The sequence below is a fragment of the Symphalangus syndactylus genome, chromosome 15, assembly GCF_028878055.3.
Source record: "Symphalangus syndactylus isolate Jambi chromosome 15, NHGRI_mSymSyn1-v2.1_pri, whole genome shotgun sequence".
Lineage (NCBI taxonomy): Eukaryota > Metazoa > Chordata > Mammalia > Primates > Hylobatidae > Symphalangus > Symphalangus syndactylus.
In genome coordinates this window covers 87423526-87444942 of record NC_072437.2, presented here as the reverse complement: position 1 = coordinate 87444942, position 21417 = coordinate 87423526, and the positions used below count along the sequence as shown (strand labels likewise).

General features: G+C 38.1%; 1 protein-coding gene across 1 annotated transcript in view; it reads left to right on the top strand.

Annotated features, from left to right (window-relative positions):
* The window catches only part of KPNA3 (karyopherin subunit alpha 3), a 96634-nt gene extending 76361 nt beyond the window's left edge, over positions 1–20273 (top strand). The window contains exons 11-17 of the mRNA XM_055244017.2: positions 6403–6534; positions 7721–7849; positions 11320–11424; positions 11523–11594; positions 11906–12068; positions 17125–17219; positions 17700–20273. Of these exons, the coding sequence (XP_055099992.2) occupies positions 6403–6534; positions 7721–7849; positions 11320–11424; positions 11523–11594; positions 11906–12068; positions 17125–17219; positions 17700–17798 (795 nt within the window). The 3' untranslated portion in view covers positions 17799–20273. The remainder of the gene's footprint in view (positions 1–6402; positions 6535–7720; positions 7850–11319; positions 11425–11522; positions 11595–11905; positions 12069–17124; positions 17220–17699) is intronic.
* The last annotated feature ends 1144 nt before the right edge of the window (positions 20274–21417 follow it).

Below are 21417 nucleotides of genomic sequence, written 5' to 3'. Positions count from 1 at the left end.
GTTTAGGGAAGTTGATGAAGGCATGGACTATTACTAAATTGCAATAATAGGAATGGTTAAGGGAGAAAAAACTTTGTTAGGAAATAAAGTGAGTAGAACTTGGAACTTGTTCCTCAGTGGTGGTATTTTCCAAAAGCAAAAGACAATACAGATTTTGGATTTGTCAGTATTTAAAGGATTGATGAAAACCTGGGCATTGAATGAGATCGCCTGGGGGAGGCTGTATTTCGGAAGGAGGGCTAAAAATGTAACTCAGGAATTCCCTGCGTTTCAGCAATGGCAGCAAGGGAAGAAGAACCAACAAAGTCGTTTTTAAAAGTAGTATAATGATGGCTGGGCACGGTGGCTCACATTTGTAATCTTAGCACTTTGGAAGGCTGAGGACAGCGGATCACTTGAGGTCAGGAGTTTGAGACCAGCCTGGCCAACATAGCAAAACCCCGTCTCTACTAAAAATACAAAAATTAGCTGGGCATCGTGATGCGTGCCTGTAATCCCAGCTACTTGGGAGGCTGGGGCAGGAGAATTGCTTGAGTCGGGGAAGTGGAGGTTGCAGTGAACCCAGATCACGCCACTGCACTCACACGTGGGCAACAGAGCGAGATGCTGTGTTAAAAAAATAATAATTAAATAAAATTAAAGTAGTGTGATAGAAGCATAAACTGTGGAACAAATAGTGGGGAAAAAATAAGGCAGAGATTTAATAGGTTCTAAATTATATAGTCTTGTCTAAAGAACTACATATCCTTTTTATGTAGCAGATAAGGAGCCAGAGAATAAATTGTCAAATTTTTATTTTGGATTGATAGCTCAAAGGCTAATATAGATCAAAGGCAAGAAAATCGCTTGAGCCCAGGAGTTCAAGCCCAGCCTAGGCAACATACTGGGACCCCATCTCTAAAAATAAAAAATTAGAGACTACAAGTATCTGCAGTTTCAGGGTGCCTAACACCCAGCTGTAGCTTACCTTCTCCCAGCCTTTGAGATATTGCCATGGAGACCTCACTGAAAACCATTAGTTGATCTCAGTCTACAATTTCATTATTAGTTAGAAAAAAAAAATAGTTTTCTGCTAATAGTAGTGACCATGTAATGGAGAAACATCTTAAGGCATCATGTTGTTTTGCACAGGATTCTGTTTTGTGGACACAGTTTATTTAAACACACTATTATGGATAGGCATTTAGGCTATTTCCTGAATTCTGCAAATGTAAAAGTATTATACCAATGACTATTGTACGTTTTCATATTATTGGAGGTATATCTTCAGGGTATATTCTTAGAAGCAGGATTGCTGGGTCAAAGAGCGAATGCATTTGTAATTTCGTTGCATACTGCCAAATTCCCTGCTATAAGGGTTGTGCCATTTTGCCTTGGTATTTGGGAAGGTTTGTATTCTTGTTCTAGTGGTTGCCTTTATTGTGGTTGCCTTTATTCTTATATCTTTTCTTTTTTACTGTTTTGATAGTTTTAAACGACATTTTTCAGCTCCTTTATAGAGTGTGTTGTCACATTTAAAATTTTTGTTCATCTGATAGGTAAGAAATATTATCTCAGTTTTAATTTGCATTTTACTTTTTATGAATGACGTTGAACATTGTTTCATTTATTTAAGGGCCATTTTAATTTGTATCTTTGCAAACAGACTACTCATATTTACTGTCTGTTTTTCTGTAGGATTTTTGGTCTTTTTCTTAGGCTTTAAGAGTTCTTTATATATTAAGGATATTAGCTCTTCCATACTTAAAATACTTCCCTAGTTTGTCTTTTGTCTTTGACTATGATGTTTTGCCATGTGAACTTTTTGTATATAATCAAATTCATCAACTTTTTAAAATTGTATCTACATTTTATCTGAACTATAGATGTTTTATGTTAGAGAAATATCTATGCATTCCTTTTTTGGGTGTTCTATCAAGGACACTGAAAAAATGTGATGAATTTTTCAGTGTCTGTAGAGAAAATTCTATTATTTTTCTCCTTAAATCTATTAATAAAACTTATATTAATGATATTTTAAAAATTGAACCATCCTTGCATTCTTTGAATCATCTCACTTGATCATTATATGTTAGTTTCTCAATGTAGTATGTGATTCTGTTAATAATATTTTATTTCAGATTTTTACGTCAGCATTCACATAAATGCTACTGGTTTGCAGTTTAGCTTTTGTTCAATTTATTAGGCAATAATTTACATTAATTACAAATATTAATATTAAATGTAATTATATTAATACAGTTAGTTAATGATGCTATAATCATGATGTATTAGGTTTTATACTTTTATTGTTTTATTAAAGTTTAGGTGTTAATGTTATGCTTCCTTAATTTTCTGTACTCTGGAACAATTTATATAGCATTGAGTCTGTCTGACCTTTGAAGATTTGATAGTTTCCCTCTTAAATCCTTTGGGATTTTGGTACTTTTTTGTGGGGTTAGTTTCATGATAATTTTCTTTATTTTCGATATGGGAGTTGGCTTGTTTAAGCACTCTTTCTAAAGGAGGTCAGTTTCTATAAACTATTGTTCTAGTAAATTATTCATTGCACCTACGTTTACTTGCATTAAAGTGTGCAGGGTAGTTTTTTGTTCTAATTTATTATTTTAAGGGTTATTTTATCATTTCTTGTTTTGTGTATTTGTGCCCCCTCCCTGCTCTTTTCTAATTAAGTTAGGTAGGACTTTTTCTGTTTCTTAGTTGTTTTTTGTTTTTTTTTTTCAGAGAACCAGGGTTTCAGTTTATTAGTTAGATCTATGATTTTTCTGTTCATCTCATTACTTTTGTATTTTTCATTGACTCATCATAATCACCCAAAATCCGTAGTTTACACTGTTGTTCACTCACTCTTGTTGTGCACTCACTCTTGCTGTTGTGCATTCTATGGGTTCAGACAAATTTGTATAAATTTTTAAGGCTATGAATTTTCCTTTAATCACTGTTTTAAATAAATCTCGTAGATTCCGATGTGTGGCATTTTTGTTTTAACTTTTTAGAAATTTTGTTGAGTTTAAGCCAGGCGTTTTTGCTCATGCCTGTAATCCCAGCACTTTGGGAGGCTGAGGCGGGCAGATCACCTGAGGTCAGGAGTTTGAGACCAGCCTGGCCAACATGGTGAAACCCCATTTCTACTAAAAACACAAAAATTAGCTTGATGTGATGGCGCGTGCCTGTAATCTCAGCTACATGGGGCACTGAGGCAGGAGAATCACTTGAACTTAGGAGGCAGAGATTGCAGTGAGCCAAGATTGTGCTACTACACCCCAGCTGGGGTGACAGAGTGAGACTCTGTCTCAAAAAGAAAAAAAAAATAGAAATTTTGTTGTTGGGTTTTTCTGTTTTGTGTGTGTGTGTGTGTGTTCACCTAAGAGCTGTTTAATATAAGGCTATTAAATTTCTACATAGAAAAGCCTTTTTGGTTTTCATTTTATTAATGTATAAGTTTATTGCCTTGTGATAGGCTTATAATGTTTCTGACTTAGGTAATTTATTGATATTTTCTTTGAACCTAATATATTTGTACATGTGCAAGTTGTAGTTACCATTATCGGGGTATAAAGTTCAATATATATTCATGAAAGTTATACCTTTATTTTTTGCCTGTTTGACTTCCCTCATATGACAGTAGTATGTTAAAACCTCCTATTATTAGTATGTTTTTACATATATTTGTGTGCGTGTGTGTGTGTGTTCTCTGCTTTAAAACAGTGATTGCAGGGCTATTTGGTTAATAGATGTTTATAACTGTTGTATTTTCATGATAAATTGTGGGATTTAACTTTGTAAAGTATCCTTTTTTCTTTGCAATGCTTTTTAGCTTAAATTCTACTGGTCTTTTAACAGGATTACAACCTCAGCTTTCTTTTTATCGTTTACTTGGCATACTTTTGCTCATCCCTTTATTTTTAGCCTTTCCAAATTCTTTATGTGTGTCTCTTGTATACAGCATGGAATTGGGTTTTGTTTTGAGAGCCTGAGCCAATTTGAAAATCTTTTTTTTTTTTAATAGGTTAGGCCCATTCACATGGGTTGATAGATTGATTTGAACTGTCATTTTGTGAAATAATGTCTCCCTGTGTTTTTTTTTTCTCTGCTAAGCATACTTTTGTCTTTTTCAATTTTCTTTTGGTATTTGGGGAGGTTTGTATTTTTGTTCTATTGGTTACCTTTATTCTTTTTTATTTATTTTATTTTAATTTATTTATTTTTTTTATTATTATACTTTAGGTTTTAGGGTACATGTGCACAATATGCACGTTTGTTACATATGTATCCATGTGCCATGTTGTTTTGCTGCCCCCAGTTACCTTTATTCTTACACCTTTTTAATACTCTCTTCTTTTTTACTGTTTTGACAGTTTTAAATGATATATTTTTTTACTTCTGTCTCTTACCTGTGCAATGATGCATGAGCTTATTCTATTTTTTCTTTTCTTGCCTCAACCTTCCATTTTTTAATCTGATTCTAGACTTATCTATTTTGCCAAATTTGGAACATATTTCTTCATATTTTTTTCAGTTCCGCCTTTCCTTGTAGGGACTCTGAAGACACAAATATTAGATCTATTGTTATTGTGCTGGAAGTTCCTGAGAGTTAATTTCTCTTTAATCTTTTTTTTTTTTTTTTTTTTTCTGTTATTCAGTTTGGATGATTTCTATTGATGTATCTTTGGGTTCATTTATTTTTTTTCCCCCTCTATCATGTCGGGTTTTTTTGCCGAGAATTCCCATTTTAAATTTGTTTCAAATGTGTTCATAATTGTTCACCAGTGCATTTTTATGATAGTTACTTTAAAATTTTATCAAGTCCTTGTCAGATAATTCCAATATGTGTGTCATCTCAATATTGGCATCTGTTGACTGTCTTTTCTCTTTTGAGAATTTCCTGGATTTTGGTGTGAAGGGTTATTTTCCATTGTAGCCTACACATATTGGTGTTATGCTTTGAGACCCCTGTTTCTAGGTAAATCTAGTTACTCTTACTGCCAGGTTGGGCAGTAGCCAGACTTTGTTCTCACACACAGCATCTGCAGACACCTCCAGCGGGGAGGCCTCCTCACTTCCAGAGTAGGAAATGGGCTGGTAGGTGGGCTCAGCTCGTGGGCCCAGCTTCTATCCTCCAATTTTTGAAGTTGAAATATTTCTATTTTCCTAAAACCTATAACATTTACAAATTCTTTTTCCACTCTTATCTCCATGTTTATGTTAGTTGTTGATATACAATTAAATACATTAAATGCTCGTTTATCAATCCTGTTGCTGAAGTTTCCCCAGTCGTCTGTTGAGTGAAGCTCATGCTCTAGTTAAAGGATCAGCAAAATTTTCTGTAAAGGTTCAGAGAATATTTTAGGCTTTGCAGGCTATATAGTCTCTCCCACTAAAGTGGGCTGCCCTCTCCCCTTCTCTGCTCTCTTTTACACAGTCTTGAGGCAAGAGGTCCAGACAAAAGCTAGAATTTAATTTTTTCTCCTGTTACTGATAATGGAAATTTTTAGTGTTCTCTGACTCTTAGTAATGCTAAAGGGATGTGGGTTATATGTGTAGTTTTATTTTATTTATTCATCTATATCCTTTTTTGAAGGGTATGTGAATTCAGGTGCCTGCTATTATTTTAGGGCAAAAAGATGTGTTGTCTTCAATTTGGATGACCTAATAGGAAACATCTTGATTTCACATAAGCTACAACCAGTGCCTATATTCCTCTGTGACGACACCAAGCAATGCCACATACAAGATATTTGACCTTGAATGAATCACCAGATCGCTAAGCCTGTTTTCTTCTATGTAGTTGCAAAGTTAGGATGGGCATAGGGCATGGTTTATACTCCAGGTTTATACTTCAGTTGGGGACACATTTCAGGAGATTTTCAAACAGTTTTTTCCCCAGATGAAGTTAAAGTGCCAAGTCATTTCTTTTATTGGTTTACTTTAGTAGTCTGAAAATTGTATTGCTAAATATGTTGGAAAACCAGTAGAGTAGATAGATGACCTTTCTGTTCTCTTCTGAACTTGAAACAGTATGGTGTGCTGGCCTCATTCTTGTAAATAGTGTTTTTCTGTGTGATTATTAGGTAGCTAATTTGTGAGGGCAGGGAGAATTACTTTTCTGCCTGTTTTTAAATTCATCTGTCTGATACATAAATGCAGAAGTTGGAATAGAAGTTTTCCCAGACTTCTGTGTCTCATTTTTTGTGAAGAATGATCTGAGGTAGGCATTGAAAGAAAGATAAGGTACTCTCTACTTAATAGATTAATCAGCTAAGCAGGTATTTTTGCCACTAAGCTAAAACTTGAAATTTGGTTACTTTGGTTACTTTTTCTGTCACTGCTTCTGAGGTGTGTTGAACATGTAAAGCATTCAAACAAATATGGAAAATGGTTTTTCTTTTGTGTTTCCTGTAGATTCTTGTAGACACTGTTTGGGCTCTGTCATACTTGACAGATGGAGGTAATGAGCAGATACAGATGGTTATTGATTCAGGAGTTGTGCCATTTCTTGTGCCCCTTCTGAGCCATCAGGAAGTCAAAGTTCAAGTAAGTATTTTTAAATTTTTCTTATTTGTATACAGTTGTGTTTGCTATAACCAGTTAACTTGTACAACTAGGCTTTAATTCTATCTGTAAGTGCTTACCTTCCAGATTTCTTCTGCTAGTCCCTGAGCTTGATTTTGTTGATTTCCAAATCTTTATCTCACCCAGTTTCTTTGCTGAGTTCCACACCTGTATAGCCAATTGTTCTTGACCCTTTATACATATCATCTAAGAACTCCTTCAAGCTTTCCGTGGTTAACTAGACAGAAATGAAACGATCATCTCCCACAAACCTGCTCTTCTTCCTTGTCTGCCTTCAGTGAACAGCATGGCCTAAGCTAGAAATTTTGATTTCTTCTTGCAATTCCCATTCCATTACAAAATCATTTCAATTCTTCTTACATAGGTTCAAATCTGGCTCTCCTTATCTATCTAGAACAACAGATTTAGTTCAAGACTCTGTCTTTCCCACAAATAATTGCAGTAACCTAATTGCATTTCTTCTTTCTCTCTCCCACTCTAATTAGGGGTAGGCACTTGCTAGATCTGTTCATCCTGCTTCTACCAAAGTGACTTTCTAGGTGGAAATGTGTGCCCATTCCAGGCCTTTATTAAAATATTATATATCTTTTTGAGATAGAGTCTTGCTCTGTCACCCAAGCTGGAGTATGGTGGCGCGATCTCTGCTCACTGCAGCCTCTGCCTCTCAGGTTCAAGCGATTCTCCTGCCTCAGCCTTCAGAGTAGCTGGGATTACAGGCATGCACCATCACACCAGCTAATTTTTGTATTTTTAGTAGAGATGGAGTTTCACTATGTTGCCCAGGCTGGTCTTAAACTCCTGACCTCAGATGATCCCCCCGCCTCGGCCTCCCAAAGTGCTGGGATTATAGGCATGAGCCACCATGCCCAGCCTTAAGAAACTGGACTTCTAAAATTTTAATTTCCTTTTATTTTTTGAATCTTTTTCCAACCAATTTTCACACAATTTTTTTTTTCATAAAGTTTCAGTTTTTCACAAGAGACTATTTAAAATTCAGAATTGCTCTCAGACTGCTTGGTGCTTTGTGAAAGGATGAAATAAGTGTTATTTACCCCTTGCATTTTTACTTTTTCTCAGGATTATGAAAAATATAGAATCAGTCTTATAAGCAAATAAATTTATAGAAAACATTTTATTCCCACCCTAGACAGCAGCCCTCAGAGCAGTTGGCAACATAGTGACTGGCACCGACGAGCAGACCCAGGTTGTTCTCAATTGTGATGTCCTGTCACACTTCCCAAATCTCTTATCACACCCAAAAGAGAAGATTAATAAGGTAAGACATGTAATGTCCTCATTATGCTATTTCTATGTCTCATTTTTAACTGTCTCCTTGTTTCTATTGCTACTTGTATGTTTTTCTTAAAAACCACTGCAGCGAAGATGAGAATTATTTTAAATCACCTCTGCAAATGTTTTTCTTCAACCTTTTTTTTTTTTTTGAGACAGAGTCTGTCTGTTGCCTAGGCTGGAGTGCAGTGGCACGATCTCAGCTCACTGCAACCTCTGCCTCCTGGGTTCAAGCGATTCTCCTGCCTCAGCCTCCCAAGAAGCTGGGACTACAGGCGCCCACTACCACGCCTAGCTAATTTTTCTATTTTTAGTAGAGATGGGGTTTCACCATATTGGCCAGGCTGGTCTCGAACTCCTGACCTTGTGATCCGCCTGCTTCAGCCCCACAAAGTGCTGGGATTACAGGCGTGAGCCACCGCGCCCAGCCTTTTTCAACTTTTAATCGCTTCTGGTAGGTGCTGCCCTGATCATCACAGAGTAAAAAACATTTTTAGACTACCTGTGTTTCTATTTAAGTAGACTGAGCATAGCAACAGTCATTAAATTAGTAACCACTTGAAAGTGCAGAGAAAATCTGCCATTTGAATGGCTGGTATTTTTGTTACACAAACACATCATAAAAATTTTGATCTCCTAGCAAAATTAGATTGGACCCAAAGACGAGGTGCCTAAATTCAAGGATCATAAAAAATTACTCTTTTTAATATTTCAAGCTTCATAGACAAGTTTATTATTAATTGTGTAATATGTACTTACTAGTATGTAATAAGTCTTCATGTCTGGCTTATTTCATCTAGCGTGTTTTCAAGGTTCATTCATTTTGCAGCATGTGTCAGAACTTTATTCTTTCTATGGCTGAATAAATATTCCATTGTATGTATACACCATATTTTGTTTTTCCATTCTTCTGTTGATGGACACTTGGGTTGTTTCCACCTTTTCACTATTATGAATAATGCTGCAGTGAACATTGGCATACAAATACCTATTTGAGTTCCCGCTTTCAATTTCTTTGGATATATAACTGCAAGTAGAATTGCTCGATCATATGTTAATTCTGGGTTTAGCTTTTTGAAGAACCACCAAACCATTTTCCATTGCAGCTGCACTGTTTTACATTCCCACCAGCAGTGTTACTAGAATTCTAATTTCTCCACATCCTAGCCAACGCTTATTTTCTATTAAAAAAAAATTACTGACATCCTAGTAGATGTGAAGTGGTGTCTCATTGTGGTTTAAATTTACATTTAGTTGGCTGGGCACGGTGGCTCACGCCTGTAATCCCAGCACTTTGGGAGGCCGAGGCAGGCGGATCACGAGGTCAGGAGATTGAGACCATCCTGGCTAACACAGTGAAACCCCGTCTCTACTAAAAATACAAAAAATTAGCCGGGTGTGGTGGCAGACGCCTGTAGTCCCAACTACTCAGGAGGCTGAGGCAGGAGAATGGCATGAACCCAGGAGGCAGAGTTTTCAGTGAGCCAAGTTTGTGCCACTGCACTCCAGCCTGGGCGACAGAGCAAGACTCTGTCTCAAAAGAAAAAAAGAGAAATAAATTTACATTTAGTTTACTAAAGTTTTGTCTGCCTAATATACTACCATCACCCAAAACCAGCAGAACTGATCATTTCTTCTTGGTCATCATAACTATATTTATATAGTTACTTGAGTATAATTTGACTGTTGGGTTCTTATAGAAAAGTATGGTGTCAAAAAACACATTTAATAGATACGTTTGTTCCAGTGAAGAGAAAGAAGCCAGAGACTTTCAGATCTGGGCCAGTTATTTTTACTATAGAAATTTTTAACAATATAGGTGATTCTTTTTTTTTTTTTAGCTAAATGAATATATTCCATAATTGGAAACAACTGAGAAGTGAGGAAGCTGGGCAGAAGTCAGCAGAGAAAGGTTCCGGCCTGTGATGTAGTATGTTTTTAAGTGAGGGTATCGTGGGGGTAGAGGAAAATTTCATAGAAATGCTGTCTCAAGCCGGGCGCGGTGGCTCACGCCTGTAATCCCAGCACTTTGGGAGGCTGAGGCAGGTGGATCACGAGGTCAGGAGATCGAGACCACGGTGAAACCCCGTCTCTACTAAAAATACAAAAAAATTAGCCGGGCGTGGTGGCGGGCGCCTGTAGTCCCAGCTACTCGGAGAGGCTGAGGCAGGAGAATGGCGTGAACCCGGGAGGCGGAGCTTGCAGTGAGCCGAGATTGCGCCACTGCACTCCAGCCTGGGTGACAGAGCAAGACTCCGTCTCAAAAAAAAAAAAAAAAGAAATGCTGTCTCAACTTCAGCAAGCAATTAGTTACTTCAAAAATTTTTTGCCTTGAAAATTTGTTACTTGCATTTTGAGACCATCATGGGACCCTGGAAGTAGAAGTTACCAACTTGATTTTCTTCCCTCAGCATTTCTGTTTGAAACTGTTTAAATCTACAAAAAATGTGCAAGAATAGTATAGTGAACACCCATGTACTCTAAACACAGATTCAGCAATTATTAACAACTTACCACAGTTGGATGGCAAAATAAATTCAGTTGTGGAAGAGGAAGATACAGATGTGTTACTAACCTGTAAACAGCTCACAGACGTGTTTATGATTTATAAATCCTTTAGTTTTATGTTATATAGACCCATGCTAGACTAGTTAGATGGTTAATTTCTATGGAATACTTGAATGACTATGTCTTGTGAGTAAATGTTTTTAAAATTTTTTAAAAAAAATCACCTTTATTAGAAGTAGTTTTTAAGTAGTTTTAGAAATTCAGATGTATAGTAGCCGGGCGCAGTGGCTCACACCTGTAATCCCAGCACTTTGGGAAGCCGAGACGGGTGGATCACAAGGTCAGGAGACTGAGAGCATCCTGGCTAACACGGTGAAACCCCGTCTCTACTAAAAATAGAAGAAAATTAGCCAGGCATGGTGACGGGTGCCTGTAGTCCCAGCTACTCGGGAGACTGAGACAGGAGAATGGCGTGAACCCGGGAGGCGGAGCTTGCAGTGAGCTGAAATCACGCCACTGCACTCCAACCTGGGCGACAGAGTGAGACTCCGTCTTAAAAAAAAAAGAAAAGAAAAAAGAAATTCAGTTGTATATTTATTTCTGTCTTTTAGAGGAAGCTAATGCACAGACATGTAAGCTCCATGAATAAAGATTTCTGTTTTGCTCACTTCTATAAAATCACCATTTCCTAGAATAATGCCTAGCTTATAGTAGGCCTATATATTAATGAATAGATAAATGCCAGGTTATTGGAGCCCAAATATAATTAATGGAAGTTTTCTTATAACTTGTTTAAAATGGAAGATTTTGTATACCTAATCACTTTTTAGATGCAGTCTCTTTAACGTAATTTAGGTGATTTTGTTATTGTCTATATAAAATATATTAGAAAGGCATTAAAGGTATTATTTTTCAAATGAAGGTGCCCTTTATTTTGTTCAATTATAGGAAGCAGTGTGGTTCCTTTCCAACATAACAGCAGGCAACCAGCAACAAGTTCAAGCTGTAATAGATGCTGGATTAATTCCTATGATTATTCATCAGCTTGCTAAGGTTGGTCATATTATGAGTTCACCGTGTCTATTAATCTGTTAATAACCAAGACTTTTTGGATAAAGAGTCCATTTTATGATCTCATTTTTAACCTTCAGGGGGACTTTGGAACACAAAAAGAAGCTGCTTGGGCAATCAGCAACTTAACAATAAGTGGCAGAAAAGATCAGGTGAGTTTGAAAACCTGTAACTGTCATGATTAATACTGGAAAGCACGCTACTCTCTTATGTTTAGTAGTTGCTGACTGTATTGTGTTCTTTTTGGGGAAAAGATAATTATTATTGTTTTAAGAGATGGAGTCTTGCTATGTTGCCCAGGCTAGAGTGCAGTTGCTATTCACAGGCGTGACCATAACGCACTACAGTCTCCAACTCCTGGGCTCAAGATAGCCTCCTGCCTCAGCTTTCCATGTATCACGACACCCTACTGGGAAGTAGATAATTATATAAATAAAAATATTTCTTCTCTTTTGTTGTCTAGGTTGAGTACCTTGTACAGCAGAATGTAATACCACCATTCTGTAATTTACTGTCAGTGAAAGATTCTCAAGTGGTTCAGGTGGTTCTAGATGGTCTAAAAAACATTCTGATAATGGCCGGTGATGAAGCAAGCACAATAGCTGAAATAATAGAAGAATGTGGAGGTAAGAGTGGACTGATGGAAGAAGAGTATTTGAGCACTGGAACTCTGAAACATAAGTTCTTTAAAGTCAACTTACTAGACAGAAAATTACTAGGATACGTTGTTTTTAAATGATCACAGTATGTTGCTTTTCTTTATTCACTATGTTTGCATTCCAAGAGGATTTTCCAGAAGACGGTAGTCCATACTTTGCAAAATCTGGTTGTGAAAGTCACTGTATAACCTTCTAGAGATTGACAACATAGCCTTTTTTTTTTTTTTGGAGACAGAATCTTGCTCTGTCGTTGCAACCTCCGCTTCCCGAGTTCAAGGGATTCTCACACCTCGGCCTCCCAAGTAGCTGGGATTACAGGCACGCACCACCACACCCAGCGGATTTTTGTGTTTTTGGTAGAGATGGGGTTTTACCATGTTGGCCAGGCTGGTCTCGAACTCCAGACCTCAAGTGATCCACCTGCCTCAGCCTCCCAAAGTGCTGGGATTACAGGCGTGAGCCACTCTGCCTGGCCTAACATTGCATTTTAGGAAACACTAATACTTCTCTTGAAGTCACAGTGCATGACAGCAAATTAAGAGCCCTTACAACCACTACATAAATTTTAAAGCTTTATTTAATCCAGCATTTCTTTTTTTGAGACGGAGTCTCGCTCTGTCGCCCAGGCTGGAGTGCAGTGGCGCGATCTCGGCTCACTGCAAGCTCCGCCTCCCGGGTTCATGCCATTCTCCTGCCTCAGCCTCTCCGAGTAGCTGGGACTACAGGCGCCCGCCACCACGCCCGGCTAATTTTTTTGTATTTTTAGTAGAGACGGGATTTCACTGTGGTCTCGATCTCCTGACCTTGTGACCCGCCCGCCTCGGCCTCCCAAAGTGCTGAGATTACAAGCGTGAGCCACCACGCCCGGCCGCATTTCTTAAACTTCTTAACAATGAAACACTTCTTGTGTGTGTTATTACCATGTAATTCTGTGGACCCCACTTTAGGAAATACTACTTCATATAGTTGGAAAAGGTTACTGACCTCTGAGTCACCTAGATATTTTGTTTCAATCTTGTAATGATTCTTATGATTTCCACAACTACATCCTGTATCGGGGGACCTGCCCGATAATCACGTAGGTTCTTTTCTATTTTCCTAAGCGTCGGCTGGCTTGAGAAAGGACAGAGTACAAAAGAGAGAAATTTTAAAGCTGGGCATCCGAGGGAGATATCACACATTGGTAGAATCCGTGATGCCCCACAAGCCACAAAAACCAGCAAGTTTTTATTAGGGATTTTCAAAAGGGGAGGGAGTGTGCGAATAGGTGTGGGTGACAGACATCAAGTACTTAACAGGGTAATAGAATATCACAAGGCAAGTGGAGACAGGGCGAGATCACAGGACCACAGGACCGAGGCGAAATTAAAATTGCTAGTGAAGTTTCGCGCACCATTGTCATTGATAACATCTTATCAGGAGACAGGGTGTTGAGATCAACCGGTCTGACCAAAATTTATTAGGCGGGAATTTCCTCTTCCTAATAAGCCTGGGAGCGCTATGGGAGACTGGAGTTTATTTCACCTCTGCAATCTCGACCATAAGAGACAGGTACGCCCCGGTGGGGGCCAGTTCAGAGACCTACCCCTGGGTGCGCATTCTCTTTCTCAGGGACGTTTCATGCTGAGAAAAAGAATTCAGCAATATTTCTCCCATTTGCTTGTGAAAGAAGAGAAATATGGCTCTGTTCTGCCCGGCTCACCGGCGGTCAGAGTTTAAGATTATCTCTCTTATTCCCTGAATAATTGCTGTTATCCTGTTCTTTTTTCAGGGTGCCCACATTTCATATTGCTCAAACACACATGCTGTACAATTTTTGTAGTTAACGCAATTATTACAGGGTCCTGGAATGATATACATCCTCCTCAACTGACAGGTTTAAGAGATTAAAGTAAAGACAGGCATAGGAAATCACAAGGGTATTGATTGGGGAAGTGATAAGTGTCCATGAAATCTTTACAATTTATGTTTAGAGATTGCAGTAAAGACAGGCATAAGAAATTACAAAAGTATTAATTTGGGGAACTAGTAAATGTCCATAAAATCTTCACAATCCACGTTCTTCTGCCATGGCTTCAGCCGGTCCCTCCGTTTGGGGTCCCTGACTTCCCGCAACAATCCTGAAGTTATTACTGTGGCAGTTACTTTGAAATTTTAATGAGAAATAATTGTGATTTGACATACTGTATTATTCTTTAGTTAATGACATGTTATTGTTGTGAAACATATTTAAATTCTGTTTTTAAATGTACATGTTCAATATGTACTAACATGTTTAAACCTTAAATTAGTTTATCATGTCATGTTTTAGATTTTACATTTAATTGACTACTTTATATGAATATTCTATTATTTATTTATTTATTTATTTTAAGAGAAAACAAATGCAGTAGTATCATAGAATACTCAGACTGGGAGGACTTCTTTCTATTTATTTATTATTATTATTTTTTTTTTGAGACAGAGTTACGCTCTTGTTGCCCAGGCTAGAGTGTAATGGCTCAACGCAACCTCCGTCTCCCGGGTTTAAGCAATTCTCCTACCTCAGTCACCCTAGTAGCTGGGATTACAGGCATGCGCCACCACGCCCAGCTAAGTTTTTGTATTTTTAGTAGAGACAGGGTTTCTCCATGTTGGTCAGGCTGGTCTTAAACTCCCAACCTCAGGTGATCTGCCCGCCTTGGCCTCCCAAAGTGCTAGGATTACAGGCATGAGCCACTGCGCCCAGCCGGGAGGATTTCTTGAGAAGAAATTATTCCAGAGATTTTAAGGAGTCTTGTCCAAGGTCACAGAAGTAGGTTGTGATAGAAGCAAAGTTAAAATCCAGATCTTCTTACTATTAATTCACTGTTCATTCTGCTTTTACAATATTTTAAGATAATTAAAAATTAGCATTGTAGTCAGGTTCATAACTTAACCCAGCAAGTTTGAGCAACTTAGAGAATTATTACTCTTCAGCTTTTTATCAATATAATTACTTTTGTCTATAGGAATACTAGTTAGGATACGTATTAATATTTTATAATTGTGTAAAGCACTTTGGCAACGATTTCCCCCATTCTTCTGGTTTATTAGTATATAAGAAAAAAATGCAACTATTTTAAAATAACCTTCAAAGAGACATTTCAAGGAAGAATATTAAGGTTTGAAATTGATAAACGTGTATATGATGTGTGGAGTAAATATATTGGAAATATAAATGAAGGCATTCTGTGATATCTGTTCTGGAAATATTTTCTCCCAGGTTCATTGTGGCTATAGGACATAAGACCTCTATTCATTTTTTAAAGAAAGTTTTTCAAAATTTAAATATCTTTTATACCAATTATAAGGTTCTAAAAACTCATTTTGTGGTTATATAAAAGTAATAACATTTGGAAAACAAAGAGAAAGATACAAATTACTTTATGAGGCAGTAAGATTAATAAGATTGGCCGGGTGCAGTGGCTCACGCCTGTAATCCCAGCACTTTGGGAGGCCAAGGCGGGCGAATCACGAGGTCAGGAGTTCGAGACCAGCCTGGCCAACGTGGTGAAACCCCGTCTCTACTAAAAACAAAAAATTAGCTGGGCGTAGTGGTGGGCACCTGTAATCCCAGCTACTTGGGAGGCTAAGGCAGGAGACACTTGAACCCAGGAGGTGGAGGTTGCAGTGAGCCGAGATTGCGCCACTGCACTCCAGCCCTGGCTACAGAGTGAGACTCCGTCTCAAAGAAACAAACAAAAAGGCCGGGCGCAGTGGCTCACGCTTGTAATCCCAGCACTTTGGGAGGCCGAGGCGGGCGGATCACGAGGTCAGGAGATCGAGACCATGGTGAAACTCCGTCTCTACTAAAAATACAAAAAATTAGCCGGGCGTGGTGGCGGGCGCCTGCAGTCCCAGCTACTTGGAGAGGCTGAGGCAGGAGAATGGCGTGAACCCGGGAGGCGGAGCTTGCAGTGAGCCGAGATTGTGCCACTGCACTCCAGCCTGGGCGACAGAGCGAGACTCCGTCTCAAAAAAAAAAAAAAAAAAAAAGAAACAAAAAATGCCCAGGCGCTGTGGCTCATGCCTGTAATCCCAGCACTTTGGGAGGCCGAGGTGGGCAGATCACGAGGTCAGGAGATCAAGATCATCCTAGCTAACACAGTGAAACCCCGTCTCTACTAAAAATACAAAAACTTAGCTGGGCGTGGTGGTGGGCACCTGTAGTCCCAGCTACTCGGGAGGCTGAGGCAGGAGAATGGCATGAACCCGGGAGGCGGAGCTTGCAGTGAGCCGAGATCGCGCCACTGCACTCCAGCCTGGGTGACAGAGCGAGACTCCATCTCAAAAAAAAAAAAAAAAAGATTAGTAAAATTGTATTAAAGCAGTGTGGAGTGTGGGGGAGTTGGTTCTAGTACTGTCACAAACTTGCCATATAACTTGAAATAAGTCTCTTTACATATTTATGCCACAACTTCCCTCTGTCAAATGGATTGTTTGGGTGTTTTTTTAGACTGACTGCCTCAGGGATCCGGGTACCTCAAGGGCTTCTTTTTTGTTTTTTTTTTTTGTTTTTTTGAGACGGAGTCTCGCTCTGTCGCCCAGGCTGGAGTGCAGTGGCGCAATCTCGGCTCACTGCAAGCTCCTCCTCCCAGATTCACGCCATTCTCCTGCCTCAGCCTCTCTGAGTAGCTGGGACTACAGGCGCCCGCCACCACGCCCGGCTAATTTTTTGTGTTTTTAGTAGAGACGGGGTTCCACCGTGGTCTCGATCTCCTGACCTCGTGATCCGCCCGCCTCGGCCTCCCAAAGTGCTGGGATTACAAGCGTGAGCCACCGCGCCCGGCCTAAGGGCTTCTAAGAAGGAAAAAATTAGTGGGATTCTGGTCCTCCAACTAGAAGCGGCCCCGTGTTTTGTCTGTTTTTTAGACAAACCACCATCTTAGATGGGGGAGCAGTGTGTTCTCAGTTCCTTAGGATTTCTCGATGATTAAAATGAGCGTGGTTTTGATTAGTATCTCCTTATCAATTAACCAGTTATTTTGATTATTCTTACCAGGTTTGGAGAAAATTGAAGTTTTACAGCAACATGAAAACGAAGACATATATAAATTAGCATTTGAAATCATAGATCAGTATTTCTCTGGTGATGATGTAAGTAGATATTAAAATAGGGTGTGTCTTCATGTAAATGAAAACCTATACACAATGTAAATTTACTAAGAGTTTTCCTTTTATTATTAGGATGACATAAGTTTGTACTGTATTTCTATTAGACATTCCATCAGTCACTTTCTCTTAAATACTTTGAAACTTCATTATAAGGTAAAGTTGTAAAAACAGTTCTTGTTTCATTTGTAATCTATTAACTAGGAAGAAATAGTAATTATATAAGTGATGTATGTTCAGATAGGTTAAATAAATCTACAGATCCAGAAACTTGATGCAGTTTTGAAATGTGTTAAATTTTAAATTGTTAAATTTCTTAATAAAATTATTGATTTACTCGAATATTTTTAGTTGATTAAAGCATTCACATAGAATTATTTGCTAAGAGGTAAAAAGTCAATTCCACTTACATCATAATGTATAGTATCATAACCTAATAAGGATTTGTTTTCTTGTTTTTTATAGATAGATGAAGATCCCTGCCTCATTCCTGAAGCAACACAAGGAGGTACTTACAATTTTGATCCAGCAGCCAACCTTCAAACAAAAGAATTTAATTTTTAAGTTCAGTTGAGTGCAGCATCTTTCCCACATTCAATATGAAGCACCACCAGATGGCTACCAAATGATAAGAACAACAGCAACAAAAGGCTCCAAAACACACATGCCTCTTTGTTTTGATGCTTCTAAAGCAAGCCATGTCTCAGTCACTTTGCAGTTGCCAAAAGTCACTATCACATGGACTGTAAATGCATATGCATGATTTCCTAAACTGTTTTAGAACTCTCTTAACAGTCTCAACTACCCTATTTTTCCCTGTTCCCTGGTGCCACAGGCTGACAACTGCAGTCTCCAGTTTAGAATAAATATTCCATAGTGGTGACATGTCAGCTGCCCACTGATACTTCTTTGGAAAATGGTGCGCTGTGGATCAAGACACTTTGGTATGATGCATTTACAAGTTGGAAGACTAAAGAGGTGCAGTGTGATCTGAGCCTCCATCATTGTCCTCCACAAACATATTTTCATATTCTTTATGTGGAAGAATAGATTTTAAAGTACAAGCCAAATGATTTTCATTGGTGGAACTGATACAAAAAAAGTAACTTAAAAACAAGAAACTTGGTTATTGAATAAACAGATAAGTTTTTTTAAAAAAAAAAACTACTTCATCTACCAGTAATTGATGTGTTTATTATCTGCCTCAGAAGCCAGGGTTGGAGGAAGAACTTTAGATATGGATGTTAATGCTTTTGCCATTATACCTAATTTTTGAGAACAGCAAGCCCTATTTGACCACTCTCTTCAGCCTGTGTGTTCCTGCTGTTTTGAAGTAATCAAATGCTGTGCATGGTATTTTACCTGAGCTGCAACCTATTATGGACTTGAACTTCTGTTTAAGTTGAAAGCAAGAGTCCCTGAGTATAAAGGAAAAACAGCAAAACAAAAAAAAAAAACTGCAAAAGTCTAAAATACCCATTGGTAATGTTTTTTAAAAAAATCTTGCTTTCAGCTTTCAGGAGTTAATAATATTCTTTGTTTTAATTTGATAATTGGATATGGTTGATTTATATTGGGTTTAAACTGTGGAGCTTTCATGTTTACTGTAATTTAGTCTTAAAATATTTTTTACTTAGTAACCAGTGCTTTTGATAATGTGGTTGGCAACAAACCAGCAACTGTTTAGAAGTGTCATAAGACTTCATTCTTTGAGTATTGGGAAAGTTAATTCAGATCCTACTCTAAAAGCATCTTCACATATTAAAAGATTCAGACAGGGATCTGTGTAGAGGAGTAATCTGCAGTTATTTAACATAAACCTGATTTGCAGTGACTCTAAGTAATTCTGCAAAATCCGGTATTACTATGTTAAGTTATTGCTTTTGGTAAATTGTCTGACCCAGTTATTAATGAAAGAATATGGATTTGAAAATTTTTAAACTAAATAATTTGTGCTGTCACAGAAATGGTATTGTTGCTCTTGTTTACTGGGTATAATTTCCCAATGCATTGATGTGAAGGGATAGAAAATCTAAACTAATTTAGTTATCCATTGGGGGGTGTATTTACTGTGATGAAGATGAGACAGATGCCATCAGAGCTTTGTGAATCAGCTGGGGTGTTTTCACTGATAAACAACACATAGCAGGTGTGCATTCGTTACAAATATATGTATCTGCCAAGGTGGAGCCACTTTAAAGAGTGAGTTTTGTCTTGTATCTAAAGTGGATACAAGCGTATGTTTAAACTGCAAGATTTTTACTTGCTAGAGAATCTGTTTTAATATAGTGGTTTGGCCTCTGATTATTTATAGGTTTTATAAATTTTAGAATCAATTTCTCTTTAAGGTGGCTCAGATTTTTCAACTCTTGTGCACATAAAATTGAGTTGAAGTTCATTGTGCCTTTTTTTCTTTATCCAAATTTTGAGTTAAAGCTTCATATGGTAACTGCATCCTGTTCGGACACTATAGTCTAAATTTTTGAAACTGCGTGGTGTTCGCTAAAAGTAGGAATAACAACGTAAAAGCTAATTAAGGTCACAAACTTCGGTGAAACCCTTAAAAGTCCAAATCTTCTTGATATTGTGAACTGTACCCCTTCCAGTTTAGTTTCTTCTGACTTTCCTTACTTAACTGACAGTTACCTTTTAAAATTTGCACACATTATGATTAAAATTGGGCCTCTACTGTGATGATTCCTATTTCCTCTCATGTTTTAAAGTGCAAACTAACATTTAAGTGAACATTAGCATCAAGTAGTGCAGACATTCGTATGCATTTCCTTGATTCAATTTGTGACCTTATCAGTTTTGAATTGGAATTGCACCATTTCGTAGATAAAGGAAACTAAGTATATTGCTGCACTTTTAAGTTTTCAAAACAGTGTTTAAAAATTGCATTGTTTTTATTTTTTTTTAAACTCAGTTTAAAAAGACTAAAACGTTCTTTCAAAAGAGGCATCTAAATGTGTTCCTAATTTTGTATATGGGCTTAGGTTTTGTAACCAATAAAAAAAGCTGCTATCAAATATGATAAAACATTGAAAACTTATTTCTGAAGATAACTTGTTTGTTTTCTGTATGGTTAAATTTAAATTTGGAATTATTTTTTTAAAAATCACAATGGAGGTAAATCATGAATTACTCTTTTATTGTATTTTAATATCTCCTTCACACCATATTACTGAACCAAACTGGAGTCTGTTCACCTGGCACAGTTAGGCCAAACATTCACAGCAAGGTTTTGCAGCAGGAAAAAGGAGGGCATTTATCTGCAGGCAGGGCACCAAACAAGAAAAATGAGGCAGCTCACACTTAAGACCCAACTTCCATCATGGCTTTACAAGCAAGGGTTTTTAAAGGCAGGGGTGAATTTCAGGAAAGCATAAGTTACAGGCAGAATTGTACATCAATACACAATGATTTGGCCTAAAAAGGTGGGCTGTCTTGAAGCCGAGGGTGGCAGGGGGTGACTTATAGGTCATAGGTGAATTCACAGATTTTCTTATTTGCAGTTGATTAAGGAATCAAAGCTTTGTCAAAAACCTTGGGGTCAACAGAAAAGAATGCTAAGTCTGCCCCATGGGCATGACTTCCTATAGGCCCCTCAGGAAGACATTTAGAACGAAGAATGGCAGTCAGAGCTCAGTCCTCAGTTCCCCCCTTCCCTGGCCAGTGGATCCATTTGGTGGAGGTCCAGGTGTCTGAAGAACAACTCAGGGACATATGTTAAGATGTTATCTTTAGTTTCTATAAAGAACCAAACATCCTGTGACTTCCTTGGCTGTTGTTTTAAGCTACTATTACTCTCTTGCTTATCAAGTTGCTTATTTATTCATAGGGCTAGCTAGGTGCCTGGAATTTCCCTTGAAGGAACTCAACATTTTCCTTTATTTCCATGCTTGGGGGGCACCTGGCAGGCCCTTAAGAGGATTTCCTGCTCCATCTCAACTCTAACAAACCAGGACGATCAATGATAATGCTGGATTTGAGACTATTCTGGGACAAATAAGAATTGCCAAAATCTAGGCCAGGCGCGGTGGCTCACGCCTGTAATCCCAGCACTTTGGGAGGCCGAGGCGGGCGGATCACGAGGTCAGGAGATCGAGACCATCCTGGCTAACACAGTGAAACCCCGTCTCTACTAAAAATACAAAAAATTAGCCGGGCGAGGTGGCGGGTG